The 18,864-nt window shown below is 39.8% G+C and overlaps 1 protein-coding gene across 1 annotated transcript; it reads left to right on the top strand.

Annotated features, from left to right (window-relative positions):
- Positions 1-6,974: 6,974 nt before the first annotated feature.
- On the top strand, positions 6,975-10,284 carry LOC125894222 (uncharacterized). The gene is made up of 3 exons (XM_049585484.1): positions 6,975-7,007; positions 8,477-9,896; positions 10,261-10,284. Exons 2-3 carry the CDS (start codon positions 8,646-8,648, stop codon positions 10,282-10,284), a joined length of 1,275 nt encoding a protein of 424 aa, XP_049441441.1. The 5' UTR covers positions 6,975-7,007; positions 8,477-8,645.
- Positions 10,285-18,864: the final 8,580 nt, after the last annotated feature.

An 18,864-nucleotide genomic window follows, 5' to 3' on the forward strand; every position in this document is an offset into this window, starting at 1 on the left:
AATATTATAGTTATAATTCTGGCTACTGTGGTACAATATGTTGAAAGTATGTATTAATATCTGGCAGTATACATATGTGACAATAGTCATATGTGTATAATAACAGTAGAAGTATGACGAATGACTAATGATGGCAGCAGCAGCAGCAGCAGGAGGCATCTGGCAGGACCACGGCAGCAGCACAACCACACACGTCACGCTGTCCAGGCACCGCTGCGATATGAGTTAATCTGAGAGACAGTGGAGCACAAAGGCTCCGGAGAAGAAGCCAAGTTAGTGACATCCAGAATGGCCGAGTTAGCAAGATGCAGAAATAGAATACGAGAGAGAGAGAGGGAGAGAAGGAGAGAAGGTGCCCGGTGTAGACTAGGCCTAAGTCAGCCTAACTAGGGGCTGGTACAGGGCAAGCCTGAGCCAGCCCTAACTATAAGCTTTATCAAAGAGGAAAGTCTTAAGTCTAGTCTTAAATGTGGAGACGGTGTCTGCCTCCCGGACCGTAACAGGAAGATGATTCCACAGGAGAGGAGCCTGATAGCTGAAGGCTCTGGCTCCTGATCTACTTTTGGAGACTTTAGGGACCACGAGTAACCCTGTGTTCTCAGAGCGCAGTGTTCTGGTGGGATAATATGGCACTATGAGCTCTCTAAGATATGACGGAGCTTGACCATTTAGAGCTTTATAAGTTAACAGTAGGATTTTAAATTCAATTCTGGATTTTACAGGGAGCCAGTGCAGCGAAGCTAAAACAGGAGAAATATGATGTTGTTTCATAGTTCCTGTTAGTACATGTGCTGCTGCATTCTGAATTAGCTGGAGAGTTTTTAAGGACTTACTAGAGCTACCTGATAATAGAGAGTTACAGTAATCCAGCCTTGAGGTAACAAAAGGGTGGACCAATTTTTCTGCATCTTTTCGGGTCAGGATAGACCTAATTTTCGCAATATTATGCAGATGAAAAAATGCAGTCCATGAGGTTTGTTTTAAATGAGAATTAAAAGACAGATCTTGATCAAATATTACTCCGAGGTTTCTTACGGTAGTGCTAGAGGCCAGAGCAATGCCATCTAGAGAAACTATGTCATCAGATAAAGAGTCTCTGAGTTGTTTGGGGCCAAGAACAATAACTTCAGTTTTGTCTGAATTTAACATCAGGAAATTGGTGCTCATCCAGGTTTTTATGTCTTTAAGGCAGTTATGGAGTTTAGTTAATTGATTAGTTTCTTCTGGCTTCATCGATAAATACAACTGAGTATCATCCGCATAACAATGGAAATTTATAGAGTGATTTCTAATGATGTTACCTAAAGGAAGCATATATAGAGTAAATAGGATTGGTCTGAGCACAGAACCTTGCGGAACTCCAAAACAAACTTTTGTATGTAAGGATGATTCATTATGAACGTCAACAAACTGAAAACGATCAGATAAATAAGATTTAAACCAGCTCAGTGCAGAACCTTTTAGGCCAATTAAGTGATCCAGTCTCTGCAGTAGAATTTGATGGTCAATTGCATCAAACGCTGCACTAAGATCTAATAAAACAAGTACAGAGATGCGTCCTTTGCCTGAAGCAATCAGAAGGTCATTTGTAATTTTAACTAGTGCTGTCTCAGTGCTATGATGCACTCTAAATCCTGACTGAAATTCCTCAAATAAATTATTATCATGGAGAAAATCACACAGCTGGTCTGCGACTACTTTCTCAAGGATCTTTGACATAAAGGGAAGATTAGATATTGGTCTATAGTTGGCTAACACCTCTGGATCCAGGGTGGGCTTTTTTAGTAGAGGTTTAATTACAGCTACCTTAAAAGACTGTGGTACATAGCCTGTTAATAAGGATATATTGATCATATCTAATATATGAGTGTTAACTAAAGGAAAGACCTCCTTAAGTAGCCTAGTTGGGATGGGGTCTAAGAGACACGTTGATGATTTAGATGAAGAAATCACTGCGGTCAATTCTTGAAGAGAAATCGGGGAGAAGCAATCTAAATATATATTAGGTTTTACAGCTGTGTTTGAGGTTAGATAGGTACTATCTGAGGACAGGAGGTCATGAATTTTGCCTCTAATACTTAGAATTTTGTCATTAAAAAAGCTCATAAAATCATTACTGCTAACGGCTAAAGGAATACAAGGCTCAATAGAGCTTTGACTCTCAGTCAGCCTGGCTACAGTGCTGAAAAGAAACCTGGGGTTATTTTTGTTTTCTTCTATTAATGCTGAGTAATAGTTTGCTCTGGCATTGCGGAGGCCCGTCCTATAAGTTTTGAGACTGTCTGTCCAGATTAAACGAGATTCTTCCAGTTTGGTTTATCGCCAATTCCTTTCAAATTTTCGCGATATTTGTTTTAACTTACGGGTTTGAGAGTTATACCAAGGAGCGAACTTTCTTTGTTTTTTTAACTTCTTTTTAAGAGGAGCTACAGAGTCAAGTGTTGTTTGCAGCGAGCCTACGGCGCTATCGACAAAATGATCAAAGTCGGTACAGGAAACCTCAGTTACTGAGGGACTTGGTATTGAATTTAACGACAGAGTAATCTTTTCCTTAAATTTTGTGACAGCACTATCTGATAAACATAACAAACAACTTAACTGTTGCTGAGTGGTGTGTAATCGAGTAAAAAGACATCAAAAGTAATCAGATAATGATCCGATAGCGAGGGATTCTGTGGGAAGACCAGGAATTGCTGACACTGTAGAACTGACGTAAAGTGGGAGGTCGTTACTTTGGGCTTCAGCAGTTTGTTTATAGTGGAAAATAGAGTCCTGGTGTTGTTGCCATCTTGTTGGATGATGTTGGAGTAATAGGCAGACTTGGCAGTGTTTAAAGCAGTCTTGTAAGAGTTGATGTGGTCCGAGTACATTTGACGGTGAGCAGTGAGTCCAGTTCTTTTGGCGAGGCGCTCAAGGCGGCGACCATGTGTTTTAAGTTGACGGAGCTCGGAGGTAAACCATGGAGCAGATAAAGAAAAGGTCACAGTGCGGGTTTTCAAAGGGAACAAGGTGTTGAAGAGGCAAAAATCGGTTCCTGGAATTGGGCCTGGAGGCTCCCGACCTTGTTCTCAGCGTTGCTTCTCAGTTGTCCTCTGATGTCAATCTACTACCTTGGGTTCATCTAATTAATACTCAAAGAAACACTGGAGACAGGCAGAGTCCGATGCAATCGAGTTTAATGTGTTCTCAAGCTTCAACACATACAACTCATGAGTCAAGCCCCGGAGCTGGACTGAAAACTCGCTCTGCTTTTATGCTGAGGTGGAGACTCTACCCAGTCTCCACCTCTTTTCCTTAATCCTTCCCACTCAAGCCATTTTTTAATGGTGTAATCACTTTCACTTTGGGTCTGGAGTTTCCCAAATCTCCCACTCTTAGATCTGGTTTTGCTTTCACTTTATTTTTAAAAAACATGTGAATTTTAGGGACTTTCTTTATGCCGTCCCATGTGCTCTCATGCAATGTGAACCTTTAAATGTGCATCAGGTAATACAAACATTTGAATGTGTGCGTGTGTTATCATTAAACAGAACATGATAGGTTATATGTGTTCTTCAGTATGTGGATACAATGTGAGCACATAACTTTGTATTGTGAACATCTTGACATGTTTAACAGTGCTTTAACACATGCAATAATAATAATGCATCTCAACCAGTTTTTATAAGAACTTATACATAAAACATGGTTATATGATGGTTATATGGCTTTTGTCTCTTAATCAACTTATGCAGTATAACACTTTTACTTGATTAGGGATTAGCTTTTACACTACAGTGTCCAGTGCAGAGAGTAACGTGCTGTTGTAATGCTCAACAAGGTCAGCAGTAGAGAAAAGGTGTGAGTGAGAGATTGACGTTGAAATTAGACTGTTCAGGTCAGTGACATCGATGTTCTTGAGATTACGGAAGGAAATGGTGCGCTCGTGAGGGGATTTGCAAACTGGGAGGTAGACATCAAAAGTTAGGAGTTTGTGATCAGAAAGTGGGAGTTCTGTACGAGAGAGATTAAATGGGGCAACGCCAGAGCAGCAGATCAAGTCCATGGAGAGGAATTTAACATACTGAGTGAGCTCAAAGCTGTCGAGAATTGAGATAAAGTCCATGGAGAAGGTGTCATTATGGTTGTCAACATGAATGTTAAAATCCCCGGTTAATTTTATGTTTGGAGTGGTGGCACACAGATCAGCTAAAGTAGATGACAGATCAGTGAGGAAGGTGGAGGAGGCCTTAGGTGGACGATACACGGTCACAATAATAGTAGGAACAGGACCATTTAGCTACACAGCCAGCACCTCAAAAAATGGGGAGTCTTTCACGGGAACAGGGGTTTTCTTAAAACGCGAGACCGCCCCCTTTCCCGGAAGTGCGTGGTTTGGCAGTGTAAACAAACCCGGGGGGGGGAGAGAGACTGATTTAAATGAAAGAAATCGTTAGGCTTCTGCCAGGTTTCAGTGAGGCAAACAATGTCAAGGTTTAAATCAGCAATATAATCAGAGAGAAGCATGGCTTTGTTCGTGAGTGACCTGATATTGAAGAGGGAGAGTTTAAGATTGGTGTGAGAGGGTTCCTGAGAGCGTGAAACAGGAATTAACACAGAGTGGTCAACAGATCTCCTGTCGCGGTTAAGTTTACACGGTCTCAGCGACCAGAGGGAGGGAATGAGACTGTTGCATGTACTCCTCTGGGATTGAGGAGTGGGAGGGTTTGTAGAGAGGGTGGGAGGGGAAGATTCACACGGACAGGTGTATGATGTAAACAGTCAATCACACGCGTACCTCACTGTGTGGTGGATGTTGGAGGCAAGCAGGCGGGGGCCCAGTGTGCTCAGGTGGAGACCGTCGCGTGCATAGAAAGCAGGGCGCTCCCAGAACAGGTCGAAGTTGTGGATGAAGCCGAATTTATGAGCAGCGCAGGCAGTTTGGAGTCAGGTGTGGAGGTAGAAAATCCTGCAGAAACAACCGGCACCACGACAGAACGTGGGAAGTGGGCCAGAGAAAAAAACAGATTTTCCACAACTATTGAGGAGCTTGAAAAGATGACTGAAGTGAGTGGTGGGGTGCGGGGTGCCATGGTTGGGGCAGGAGGTAGCTGAGGAGACAGAGGACAGCTCCGGCAGCAAAGGTGTGTGTTTCGGCAGTAGCTGGCAGTAGCTAGCTAGAAGCTAGCTGGCGTAGCTTCAGCTTACGAGGCAGTTAAAAACGTACACGCGAGGACTCCAGGTCCAGGTGCCAGATCACGTATCCAAGAGAAGGACTAGTTGAGCGTTAAAGAACTGTGATCACACACAGATCAGCCACAGCCTTGATCCCATGGACACTTTGAATCTCCTCACCGGAAACCCGCAGTGTGTGCAGGGCAGGAGGACCTGAGGAGGTTCCTGTCCTCTGGCTAGTTGTGCTTCAGTCCTGGTCTGAGTTCCAGCTCGTCTCTTCGTTGCAGTCAAACATGTACTTCTTCCCGTACTGCTTCACATCTCTGTTTAGCACTGAACAAATCAACGAGGCTGCCATGTCTAAATTTTTAAATCACAAACTGCCTCACTACTATAATCAATATTATTAATACTATTAATACTTCACCTCCCACCTCCTAAAATGCTGGGGGGGGGGGGGGGGGGGGGTAAATAAAAAACAAAACAAACCAGAACAGAGGGCGGTGGGGGTGTGTGGAGTGGGTCTCCTCGCTGGTATGCCCTGCCTGTCTCTCGCCGGGGCCCCGGTCATGCTGCTGGGGACTGGGTGTGAGGGCCTCTCGCCTGCCTCTCCGGTTTCCTAGTTTGGCTCCAACCCTCATCACCACAGGTCATTATCATAGTATTATGATGTGCCTTGTTATATTATATAATAATTTACTTATTGTGTGATATAGTATCATATTACATTATATTATATTATATTATATTATATTATATTATATTACTTCATATTACCCTACAATACATCACACTATATTATATCTTGCTATACTTATGTTATACTGTGTTATATTATTATGTTATATTATACTGTGTATTATGTCGTAATATATATTTTCATAATACATTATTATATATTATATCTCTTCATATCATGTTGTAACATTATGTTACATTATGCGTTGTTGTTTATTTATGTATTTCTTTATTTTTTATTTATTTATTTACTTTTTTATTTTTTTTTCTCCTCTTATCACTACAACCCTAATGCCTCAAATTTATTTATATGTTTGCTTTTTATTCTGTTTACTTATTTTTCTCTCCTCATTATTCATGCCATACCCCACCCTGTCTAAGCCATATAATATGGACATCATTCATTCAAATATTGAAATATGCCCCATACATATGCTATTTTTGTCTATTGTTGTTTGTATGTCTACTCGCCTTATGTCTACTGTTTATGTCTTATGTTATGGAAGCGTATTGCTGCCACACCAGAAAAAAATAAATAAATCAGTATTACGTTATAACGTGAAAAGTATATTGTTCGAACAATAAGTTTTTCACGTTCGTACAATATAGTTTCACGTTCGTACAATATAGTTTCACGTTCGTAAAATATAATTCATCACGTTATAACGTGAAACTATATTGTACGAACGTGATAAATTATATTGTAAGAACGTGAAACTATATTGTACGAACATGATAAATTATATTGTACGAATGTGAAACTATATTGTACGAACGTGATAAATTATATTGTAAGAACGTGAAACTATATTGTACGAACGTGATAAATTATATTGTACGAACGTGATAATTTATTGTAACGTGATCATTTATATTGTTAGGTACGGAAGTACGGAAGCGTATTTACGGAAGTAGTTAGGACATTAAAAATTCCACATGAGATATTTGGTGTAAGGAGGAGGTGCACCCATGTACTCCAGCTGTGATTTGACCATAGGATTTGACACTTGGCTATTTGCAATGAACAGGCATCAACATGGCCATAAACACTATTAGGATTTCTACGAAATCGAGGTGCACCAGAACAGTGCCTCTCACGCATGGAACAAGACCATGTAAGTGTATTTTTACGTAGCTCACTTCTTTAAAAAGCTGAATTTCATTGCTTTCAACGTTGTGTACGGTCAACATAAGTTAGCTAACCTAGCCAACCAGCCAGCTAGGTAGCACCGGGGCTCACTTACCGCTGCACACAGGTACCTTTCACTGTTCAGGCGCTGACTAGACAAGCAGGACACACAATAAATATGTATGTATAATTTATTAAGTTTGATAATCTGCCAGGGGCAATGGAGGTCATTTCTAGGTTCATACTAACTTTAGCTAAATGTGCATTAATGTGAATGGCCACATGATCATTTAAAACTACCACTAATGGTTATTAACCAAAAATAACAACAATTTGAGAATGTTTTGCAGTGCAACAGACAGCAAACTTGAACACTTAAATACTGTCACAGCAGCCACCGAAACAATACAGTCAACAAACAGAGCTAATGCGAACTGTATGGAGATGAAGAGGGATAGACATGTCCAGGACGCTGGCTAGAGATGTAGCCCACAGCAATTTCACCGTTTGTAAAAATGCAGGTCAGTGAGGATGCAGACAGTTCACACAGGAGACAAGCTTATATCACACGGATCTATGACGTGCATTCTATCCACTTTGGACCCGTTCATAGAGACAGCTATCAGTCATGACAGACTCCATTCTTTATTACCGCTCATACACTTCACAGAGAAATACCAGGCTTCATGACAAATTGAGGTTTTTGTATCATGTCCACTCTACACTGTCCATCTCCCACTCTCTCTCTATATTATTTATTATTGTTATACAGTATGCTGCTAGTTATGAGCACCAAGATAGATCTGCCTTTGTCATCACAGTTAGTATATTAAGTGGAAAGTCCGTGAATTGTCTGTCAAATAAAATACATTAGTGTACTGTATATATATTTATACACACACACACACACACACACACACACACACACACACACATCCCCATCTACATGAACAAATCACTGTGTGTCTCTCTTTCCCATTCTCCTCCACAGGGAGTGCAGTAAACATTAAACAATAAATTGATAATCTGCCAAACTTCTGAATTTTAGAGCAACTTCTAGATGCTAGAGATATTTTATAATCTAGAGATTCAACCAGATCACATATCCTTTTGTGCACATTTCCAAAGTGTCACTGGGCTGCAGCAGTAATCTCAGTTACTTCATGAACAGTACTTGAGCTGTAGTTAACAGGATTTAGCTCTCTTCAGGAGTCAGTCTGACAGAATGATCAGTGCCACAAGGTTTTTTGTTAACTTGATTCATTGGGACACTTGAAAAACTTTAAAACACCTCAGTGCGTGCTATGGAGTGTGTGTGTGTGTGTGTGTGTCTTTGTCTTTGTCTTTGTCTTTGTGTCTGTATGCACGTGAGCATGTGCATGGGTGTGGTGGGAGAATGTTGAAGGTGTTTTTGGTATTGTCCTTGAGTTTTAATCATTATGTCTGTCTTAACAGATTGATGCCACAGTCATCGACTTTATGGATGATGACGCTCTGGCTGGCTACATCCCAACATATGGAGATCGGATAGCAGCAAGACGCTTCTGTTTGGAAAACAAAGGTGCAAATAAAAAAGCAAAAACATCAAAAAAAACAATCACTGCTTGAAAAACTAAAGAAAAAGATGGGCATTGATGAGAATGATGATAAGAAATCTGATAATGAGGAGACTTCTGCAGCAAAGTGTAAAAGAATTTATGCAAAAAAGAACAAATGGGCTGAAAAAAAGACCAGAAGAGTTGAGTTGGGGTGGATTCATGAAGGCAAACAAGTAAGAAAACGCAGAGGAGGGGGAACAAGGGTACTTGATCTACCCAAAGAATCAAGAAAAGCTGACATATTACAGTATGCTAAAGACCTTTTCTTCCCAAATGGAAAAAATAAATTTGGAAGATTTGAGACATTCAGTCATGACATATTAGACTATCAGGAGGAAGCTGTACTTGATGAAGATATCACAATTGGGGACCTGTACACAGTATTAAAAATGGGAATGTTAAGATTTTACCTGTGCACTAAGAGCCTGACAGATGAGGATGATGAAGAACATGATGAGGAAAAATCAGATGAGAACAATGATGTACAACTGGGAGACACACGTGAAGAAGATGAGCATCTCACTCAAACAGTTGTCATCCTGTCACCAGATTTGAAGGAGGTTGATGCAGATGCATTTTCAGACACCGAGGTGGTGTTTGGTCCCTTCCTTGGAGATCCCACGGATAGTCAATTGGATGACACATTGTTACATGAACCCAGTCAGCAGTTTGAAGATGATGAGACAGCCGTTATATCCATCACACTTCCCCCAACAAGCACAGTAGGCAATCCTCCAGACACAGGATCTGTAGGTGACACAGCAAGCACCTCTGCAGCATCATATGAAGTTGTCTCTATCACAATAAAACTTCATAGGGTCAATCTTCTGGAGGAGATGATTAGCCAGTTCAAAGATTCAACACTCCTCAAACACCCCCTGAAATACACCTACATTGATGAAAAAGGAGCTGACGCAGACGGTGTCTCAAGAGATGTGTATGCTGCATTTTGGACGGAGTTCATGGACCAAACAGCTGAAGGGGAGGACCTAAGGGTTCCATCACTGTCTCCTAAATGGCAGGAAGAAGAATGGAAATCCATTGGCCGGATTCTACTGAAAGGATTTCAAGACCATGGATACTATCCCTGTCGCCTTGCCCCTGTTTTCACAGTGGCACTTATTTTTGGTGAGAATGAAGTCTCAGATGATATGCTGTTTGAGAGTCTGCTCCTGTACATAAGTCAGTCAGATAGGGATCTGATAACCACTGCCTTAAAAGAAGATCTTGTAGATGAGGACAGGGATGAACTACTTGATCTTATGGATCGCTTGGATGTAACAATGCTTCCAACTCAAGGGAATTTGAAAGGCATCCTTCTAAAAGTGGCACACAAGCAGCTGATCCAAAAACCAAGATATGCAGCAGAAAAAATGTCATTAATTGCTGGCCACTTCCTAAAAGAAGCATTTGTGAGCCCACAACATGTCCTTCAAATGTATGAGGATAAAAGCCGTCAACAAGAAAGCTTTTGAAGTTGCTAGATGCATCCTACCACCCAAGCGGAGAGCCAAAGCTTTCGTTTTCTGCAACAGTACATCAGAGGACTCGATGATGCAGGACTCAGAAGGATGTTAAGGTTTGTCACAGGGTCAGATGTTATCTGTGTCAACAAGGTTGAAGTCCTGTTCACACCATTAGATGGACTGGCACGACGACCAGTAGCGCATACCTGTGGGCCAGCCCTGGAACTGCCATGGAAATACACTTCCTACCCAGAACTACGCACTGAAATGGACAGTTTACTGGCCGCTGAAAGCTCCTTTAAGTTCAGCATAGTTTAGGTTAGTTCATTTTTCAGGTGCAGTGAAAATGATTGATGGGTCCATGAGAAGTATTGTTTAGATCCATTCAGCATGTACTTAAAAGGTAAAGCCACTGTAACATGAAAAGGGAAAGGAGGAATTACATTTAGAAAAACACATGTATTTAAGGTGGCAAAATGTAGGCCACTAAAGATTGGAAGAATTCTAATAATTAATGCACCAATAACAAAGGCAGAGAGCTAATTTTAGGGAGATGAATGCTCTCCTGAAAATAGGAGGTTGAAATACTTTGAACAATAGCTTGACAAAATCAGTGAGAAGAGAAATATGTAATCAATAAAGCAGCATTAATCTGGCTGTAGAGTTGCAACAGTTAATTGATTACAAATCAATGATCAAATTAGTCGTCATTTATTTTGATAATCGTTTAATCGGTTGGAGTAATTTTTTTTCTTTTAAGTCAAAATTCTCTGATTTCAGCATCTTAAATGTGAATATTTTCTGGTTTCATTACTCCTTTCTGATAGTAAACTGAATATCTGAGTTGTGGACAAAACAAGACATTTGCAGATGTCATCTGGAACTCTAGGAAACACTGATCATCACTTTTCACTATTTGATGACATTGTATTGATTAAACAACTAATTAATTGAGAAAACAATGAAGAGATTAATCGACAGTGAAAATGTTATTTGCAGCCCTATATGGCTGTTTTGAAAGTACTGTTGGACATTTAAAGTTTTATCTGTTAGAGTAATGTTTACCAAGTATGCTGAAGCAGTGTGGTATCTGTCTTTGCTTGAGAGCTGGAGATGCACATTGATCTTTATAATTATAGAAATACACAGCTTTTTATTGCCTGACAAGTTTGTTAAAAACAGGCCTGATCCTTTTAAAACTGTTAAGTGCTGCTTAATTCCATCAGAGAGCAATGAGTTATGAGGTGATGATTTGTATTTGTACTACTACTGTGTTATTTTTCTGAAGTTTTTTCAAGTCTTAGTTGTACTGACTTGAACAAGAGTCTACAGTTTTAGACCATTTTGGGGGTGACATCACTTTGTGGAATTGTTCCAGCTGCTCTACATATTTCAATGGTTGGAAAACTGTAAATAAATGCACTGTTGCACCTTTCAAACTGAATATTCATATCATTACATCATTTTCAGTCTAGCAGAAAATTGCATTTTTTGTCTCCTGTGTGTCAGTAACTAGTGTTGGCAGAAATATTCAGATCCTTTATTTAAGTGAAAATACCACACTGAAAATATTATGCGTGACAAGTCCTGCATTCAAAACCTTACTTAAGTAAAAGTATGTTAATATTAACAAAGTACAGTCAATCAAATCAGATCCATCAAATTTTATTTGTATTGCTTAATATCACAAATCTTAGTTTGCCTCAGTGGGTTTTACAATCTGTACAGAGTGTAACACCCCCTGTCCTGTAGACCTTGTAAAGAGTAGTCAAGTAGGCAATCTGCTGTCAAATGGTCAATGTACCACTGTTTTACCATTACATCTGATGAAGAGAATCTAAGAGAATCTCTTCTCACAATGAGCAAGTCACAGCACTGCATTAGCTCTTCTGCCATGTTGGGCTAATTGTTGACCTTTGGAACATGGCCCCATTTTGATAGTTTCAAAGGGACAGTTCACCCCACAGTTAAAAATACATATTTTTCCTCTGGTCTGTACTATTTATCTGCATTGTTTTGATGTGAGTTGGAGATATCAGCCATAGAGATATCTGCCTTCTCTGCAATATGAGAATAAATGGCACAAGTTCTGTGGCCCTTAAAGCACCAGAAAAAAAAAATAAAAACATTTGAAAAATTCAAAACCACTGTCCTTTTCCAAAAATTATGACCCAGTTACTCAACATAATTCATGTACCTTGTGAACATTTTCATGTAGGAGCTACTTTCTTTCTACTAGTTCCAGTAGAATAGTAGTGTGAAGTAGATTTTACTACAGAAAGAAAGTAGTTCTTACATGAAACTGCTCAAAACAAGGTCTGTGTATTATTTGGGGCAATCAGGTCATGACTTTGGGAAAACGACACTGGTTTTGAATTTTCTTAGATGTTTTTTGGTGCTTTGAGCTTCACAGGACTTGTACCATTTAGTTCCATTATATTAGAAAGAAGGCTGACAACTCAACAGCTGATATCTCCAAAACTCTGCAACTCACACCCCCAAAAATCTAGATGGATAAACAGCGCCACAAGTAAGAGGAGAAATATGTGTTTTTGATTTTGGGGTGAACTGTCCTGTCAGCAGGGTACACACTGCAAAAACTCAAAATCTTACCAAGAATATTTGTCTTATTTCTAGTCAAAATGTCTCATTTCTAGTCAAAAAAATCTCATTACACTTAAAATAAGACTCATCACCTAAAAAGTTACTTGTTTTTAGGCAATTTTCACTTGTTTCACGTAAATTTTCACTTGAAATAAGTATAAAAATCTAGTGAAAATTTACTTGAAAAAAGTGAAAATTGCCTAAAAACAAGTAACTTTTTAGGTGATGAGTCTTATTTTAAGTGTAATGAGATTTTTTGACTAGAAATGAGACATTTTGACTAGAAATAAGACAAATATTCTTGGTAAGATTTTGAGTTTTTGCAGTGCAGAGTAAATATTTTGTGAAAATAATTTACAACAACATATGAACATTATGGATGTGATTAGTTTTAGATTTTCCTTACAAATAAAAGCAGTGTTAACAAGTAACCAGGACATCAGTTGACATAATGCAACTGTGTCTTAATGTTCCAGAGCTCTTCAGGTAATTTATAAGTCTTTAAGTATGTTTGCCCTCAGAAAGAGATATAGCTCTATGGCCTCATCTGCTGTGGTGGGTGGGAGTAAGAAGTTCTCTGCCATTATAAGGCAACACAAGCTGCATACTGTTTCATCACAAGAATAAGGTCCTCGCTGTTGGCATTCATGTTTACATGCCTCCACTGCTTCCTGGGAGACCTCTTTCAGATGATCTTCTCCTCCAAATAGATGAGGGACAGTGTACATGAGAATTGGACGTCCACTTGGAGCTACTGCATTTCTGCTGTTGCGGATAATGTGGGTATTCCACAAATGTGCAACTTGTTGCAGCTCTTCCTGCAGAGGAAAAATACCAGTGACAACAAATATTAATGTAACACTTCATATATTGAGTCAATATGATATATGCAGACATATGCTCTCTAATGGACAAAAGGGGTGAGTGGGCTGTGGAGATGTCTTTTTTTTGGTCCACTAGCAAAATGCTTAATGACATACCCTGTTGCTATCAAAAAAATCCTAACTAACATACCTAAAATTAATCAGGAATATTTCCTCAGCCACAAGGCTTATATGCATACTTTGATAGTGCTTTGATAGGTTAAAAAGCTAAGGAATGCTTTGTAAGTAAACCTATTTCTTTTACAATTTCAGAGTAAATAGAGATGCATTAAAGGAAAAAATAAGATGTTTATTCTCACCAAGTATACAATCTAAATTTCAAAGGCAATATTATGATTGCAACTAACATCCCATGGATCATTATACAACTAAATATTTTCTCCTATTCTTTGACTACAACTGTAACCATAAATTTGATGAAAATATACTAAAACACAAGATTTATGATTACATTTATGGGTATACTCAGGCACTCTCCATGTTATGGCATATTTATGTTGGCTGTTACTGGGATTTTTGTTCAAAACACAATTTATTTCCATATAACCATAAACATTGAAATATTAATAAACACAATGAATATTGATCAATATTGGAAGAAGGAGGGGAAACAGTGCAAAAATGTATAACAGAAGTAGGACATGGACAGAGGAAAAGGGTGGTGAAGGGGGAGAAGAAGAACAAAAGTGGATCATGGAAAGGGAGGAAGAAAGGAAGAGGAGAGGTCGAGGAAAGAAGGTAGAAAAGGTAGAAGGAAAGACTGCAGTCAAGCCACCCTCCACTTCGAAAAACATGGTCAATCTACCCCCCACTTGTTTTGTGGTGCGCATATATACTAGGCATTACGGTAAGGCTGCAGAAAATATCAGGGAAATCTGATATTTTCTGAGTGACACTCTGAGGGTCTGTACTATCATTCTGAATCATAATTGGTTTGTGGAAACAGGAAGTTTCCTTTAAATATCAATCTGAATTTAGGTGGAAATATTGAAAATACTTTGAACTTAATTGCTTGGATTGTATTCCCTCCTATGGTTTTATTAAAATAATTAATAGATGAATTGATTAATTGATTCATTAATTGATTCAGAAACACACTATTAGATAGGCTGACCAATTGAATATATGTGAGATCACGTCTACAAGAAGGTTACTTTTATTTTGAAATCAGTCCTTGATGCAGCCTTACCGTAATGCCTAGTATATATGCGCAAGGGGAGGAAAGGGGAGGAGAATTGGAGTGAAAGAAGAGAGTCAATGAATGAATGGAAGAGGGGGAGACGAGTAAAAAAGATGGAGAAAAGAAATAAGGGGGAATGACTTAAAGACAGAGATGCGGGAGGAGAAGGGGTATGTGTGTGCATGAGAGACACACACACACACACACACAGAGAGAGAGAGAGAGAGAGAGAGAGAGAGATGCAGTTTGCATACACACATGCAGGTACAGAATGAGAGATATAGGAACAGAGATCTACTAACATACCTCGATTATGTTCAGACAAGTAAACAGCAGAAGCTGCTTGTCCAAGAAGTCTCCAGAGAAACAGTCATTGTCCTTCAGTTCCTGGAGACGGTTTATCCAGGACTGGGCATGATGCGTTCTCAAAAAGGCCCACCAGCTCTCGATGTGCTGATTGTGATTACTGGGTCCAGAAATATAAGAGTTGGTGACGTGACGATTTTCACTCCATCGTAGGAATCTCTGCATCTGTGCCATTGTGACATTTTCTGTTCCCAAATCTGCGCGGATTCTGGAAGCCGTCCCCATCCTCTTCTCAACTTCTGCAAGGAAATAACCAGCGATGATCTTGGGGTTGCTGTTTGTTGAATAGGCATGAAGCCACACTATGAGTCTTTAAAAACCATCAATCGCTCCATTTATGCAAATACCAAACGGCTTTAATTTGTCGTAGGAGTCAACATGCCACATATAATTAGGCCCAGGATTAACGTACATGCGTCGCATCAGGCGGTTTCTCCGTCTTCGCTCAACACCACGGGGGTCAAGAAACTTTAACAGAAGCCTCACTGTACTTTGGGTCACAACATACCCGGCCTGGATGCAGCTTAGGTGGTGTAACTTGTACCCATGGTGCCTGGCGTGCCCATCCAGTTGATCAATGAGAAATGACGCTACCTCCAGAGGGTCAGACTCATTCTTCCTTCTGTACAGTCCCATGCCTTTTAAAATCCTTCGGAGAGTGCGCATACTGATGACAATGTCATCAACCGAGCTCAGTAACAGGAGAATCTCGCCATGTCTCATCCCAAGCATGAAATAAAACTTTACTAAATCGTGCAAATGAGCCATTTTGCTCAGTTCATGCGCTCTCTGCTCACCGTTTCATCATCTCTTCATTACATTATAACGTGAAACTTTTCACGTTCTTACAATATAATTTATCACGTTCATACAATATAGTTTCACGTTCGTACAATATAATTTATCACGTGCGTACAATATAGTTTCACGTTCTTACAATATAATTTATCACGTTCGTACAATATAGTTTCACGTTCATACAATATAATTTATCACGTGCGTACAATATAGTTTCACGTTCGTACAATATAATTTATCACGTGCGTACAATATAATTTATCACGTTCGTACAATATACGAACGTGAAAAACTTATTGTTCGAACAATATACGTTATAACGTAATACTGATTTATTTATTTTTTCTGGTGTGGCAGCAATACGCTTCCGTACTATGTTACTGCTTCTGTCATGTTGTTTTGTTTTGTTCCTGTCACTCTGTTTCACAGTAAAAAAAAATAATAAAAAAAAGTTACGCTGAAAAAAATAAAAAATAAAAAAGGAAGGTAGAGTTGTGTATCGTCAGAATAACAATGGAAATTAATGTTGTGCCTCCAGATTATCTGACCCAAAGGCAACATATAGATAGAAAAAAGTAGTGGACCAAGGATGGACCCCTAAGGAACACCACATGAGAGGGGGGCAAGGGATGAAGAGAATTCTCCCATGACAACAGAAAATGATCTGTCAGAGAGGTAGGAGTGGAACCACTCAAGAGCAGTGTCTGTCACACCAACACAGTTTTTAAGGCGATTTAAAAAAAATATTGTGGTTGACTGTGTCAAATGCAGAACTCACATCAAGCAGAATTAAAATCGAACAGGCCCCAGAATCAGCAGCAAGCAGTAGATCGTGACCTTAAGTTGAGCTGTTTCTGTGCTGTGCTGGGTACGGAAACCTGATTGAAATTGCTCAAAAATATTATTATGATTCATGTGGAAAATTAGTTGAGATGCAACAGACTTTTCTAAAATTCTAGATAAAAAAAAGTAAGTTTGAAATTGTTCTAAAATTATCTAAAACAAGTGGGTCGAGAGTGTTTTTTCTGAGGAGAGGTCGAACTATTGCATGTTTAAAATAAGATGGAACAGGGCAGTGGACAAAGAGCAGTTTATAATGGAGAGAATATATGGGCCGACAGTCTGAAATACTTGTTTCAGAAATCTAGGTGGGATAATGTCTAGTTGGGAGGTGGATGAGTTTAAAAAGGAGATTAACTCTTCTAATTCAGACAATGAGATTTCCTTAAAGTATGCCATAATGGCAGAGGGTTCAGAAAAAATGGAGAGAGAGACAGTCACAGGTGTAATATGAAGTCTGATGGCATCTATTTTATTAATGAAGCGATGAAGAAATTGTTCACAGATCTCTGTGGAAGCTTCCAAATGCTGGCTGGGGGGAGGGCCAACCACTGAGTTTATCGCTTGAAATAAAACTCTTGGGTTGTGACTGCTGCCGGCAATCAGATTTGAGAAATAGGAAAACCTAGCCTGTTTTACTGCCTGCTGGTAGGCCAGCATCAGACTTTTGAGGAGATCATAAGATGCTGTACATTTGTCTTTTTTCCATTTACGTTCGGCTCTTCTACAAGAAAAGCTCAAACTTTAAGTACTTTGATGATATTTTAATTCTGTTTGATACAAAATGCATATTACCTTTTGACTTGTCAACTGAGCCATCTGGAAGTTTTTTAAAGTGAAAGGAGCCATTCAAAAGTGCAGTGGTGTCTTATTTTCAGGGAGGCTGCTTGGCTACAAGTGAAGGTTATGGGTAAGGGACAAAATAGCAGCACATGATTCATGCAATTAAAAAAACAAAAAAAAGTAAAATAAGACATTATGTTCGGACATAAATTGCATCGCAGTTAAAGCAACACTTACCTTTCTGGAAATTCTACACTTTGTTTAGGTTAAAATGCTAATAATAAGCTGATGGCACACTAAGTGAATTCCACCCGAGATGAAACTCATAATTATACCATTCTCATATGGTTCTAAGAAAACTCCGACCAATCATTGCATTCGGAGCAGGACAGGAGGAGTTTTCTCCTGTCCTGTCTGTTTTTCCCACATGGAGGCCTCCAACTGACGTAACCACTCATGTAACATCTCCACCCACACCCCCGCCCCCGAGTCTGTGAGACAACAAACAGGCTAAGGGACGCTTGTGGATTTAAACTAGTAACAGGGAAGCTTGTGGATATAAAAAAGGGACGAGATGGTCGCAGACTTTCTGCTGGACATGTATTTTTAGTTTGCCTCGAAGTTTGAATCAACATGGCAGCGCGACCAATGCTTGCGACAGCCTCTGCGTACACCGGTGAAGTAAACACAATGCAACAAGAAGTAAATTCTTCAGTGCAATACAGACATGAGTTTCTTTCTTTTTTTTTTTTTTTAAAGATATTTTTCTGGGCATTTTTAGCCTTTATTTGATAGGACAGACAAGTGTGAAAGGGGGAGAGAGAGAGAGAGGGAGTGACATGCAGCAAAGGGCCACAGGCTGGATTCGAACCCGGGCCACTGCGGCAACAGCCTTGTACATGGGGCGCCTGCTCTACCACTAAGCCACCGACGCCCCAGACATGAGTTTCTAACAGACATTAAACATTAACATTAAACCGCTGCAGAGATCTAACTCTACAACCGAGAGAGCTCAGGATGTGTTGCCACCTTGGCCTACTACGTCGAGCTAGCCCTGAGATGACCGGTGTTTCGCGTAGAGCCATCCCGACAGGGTAACGCTAGCAGCACTGTGACAGGACACGGGAGCGGGGGAAGCGTGGAGGGGTCTTAGCTCTAGGCTAAGAGCTAACCCTATCAAACCAGCCGTTCCCAGTGTCCTTCTGACGAACGTCCGCTCGCTGGACACGAAAATGGATTACATCCAACTGTGGAGAGTCACTCACCAAGGAGTGAGGGACTGCTGTGTCCTTGTATTCACTGAGACATGGATGAATGGTAACAT

Source organism: Epinephelus fuscoguttatus, linkage group LG9 (genome assembly GCF_011397635.1).
Source record: "Epinephelus fuscoguttatus linkage group LG9, E.fuscoguttatus.final_Chr_v1".
In the NCBI taxonomy this organism is placed as follows: domain Eukaryota; kingdom Metazoa; phylum Chordata; class Actinopteri; order Perciformes; family Serranidae; genus Epinephelus; species Epinephelus fuscoguttatus.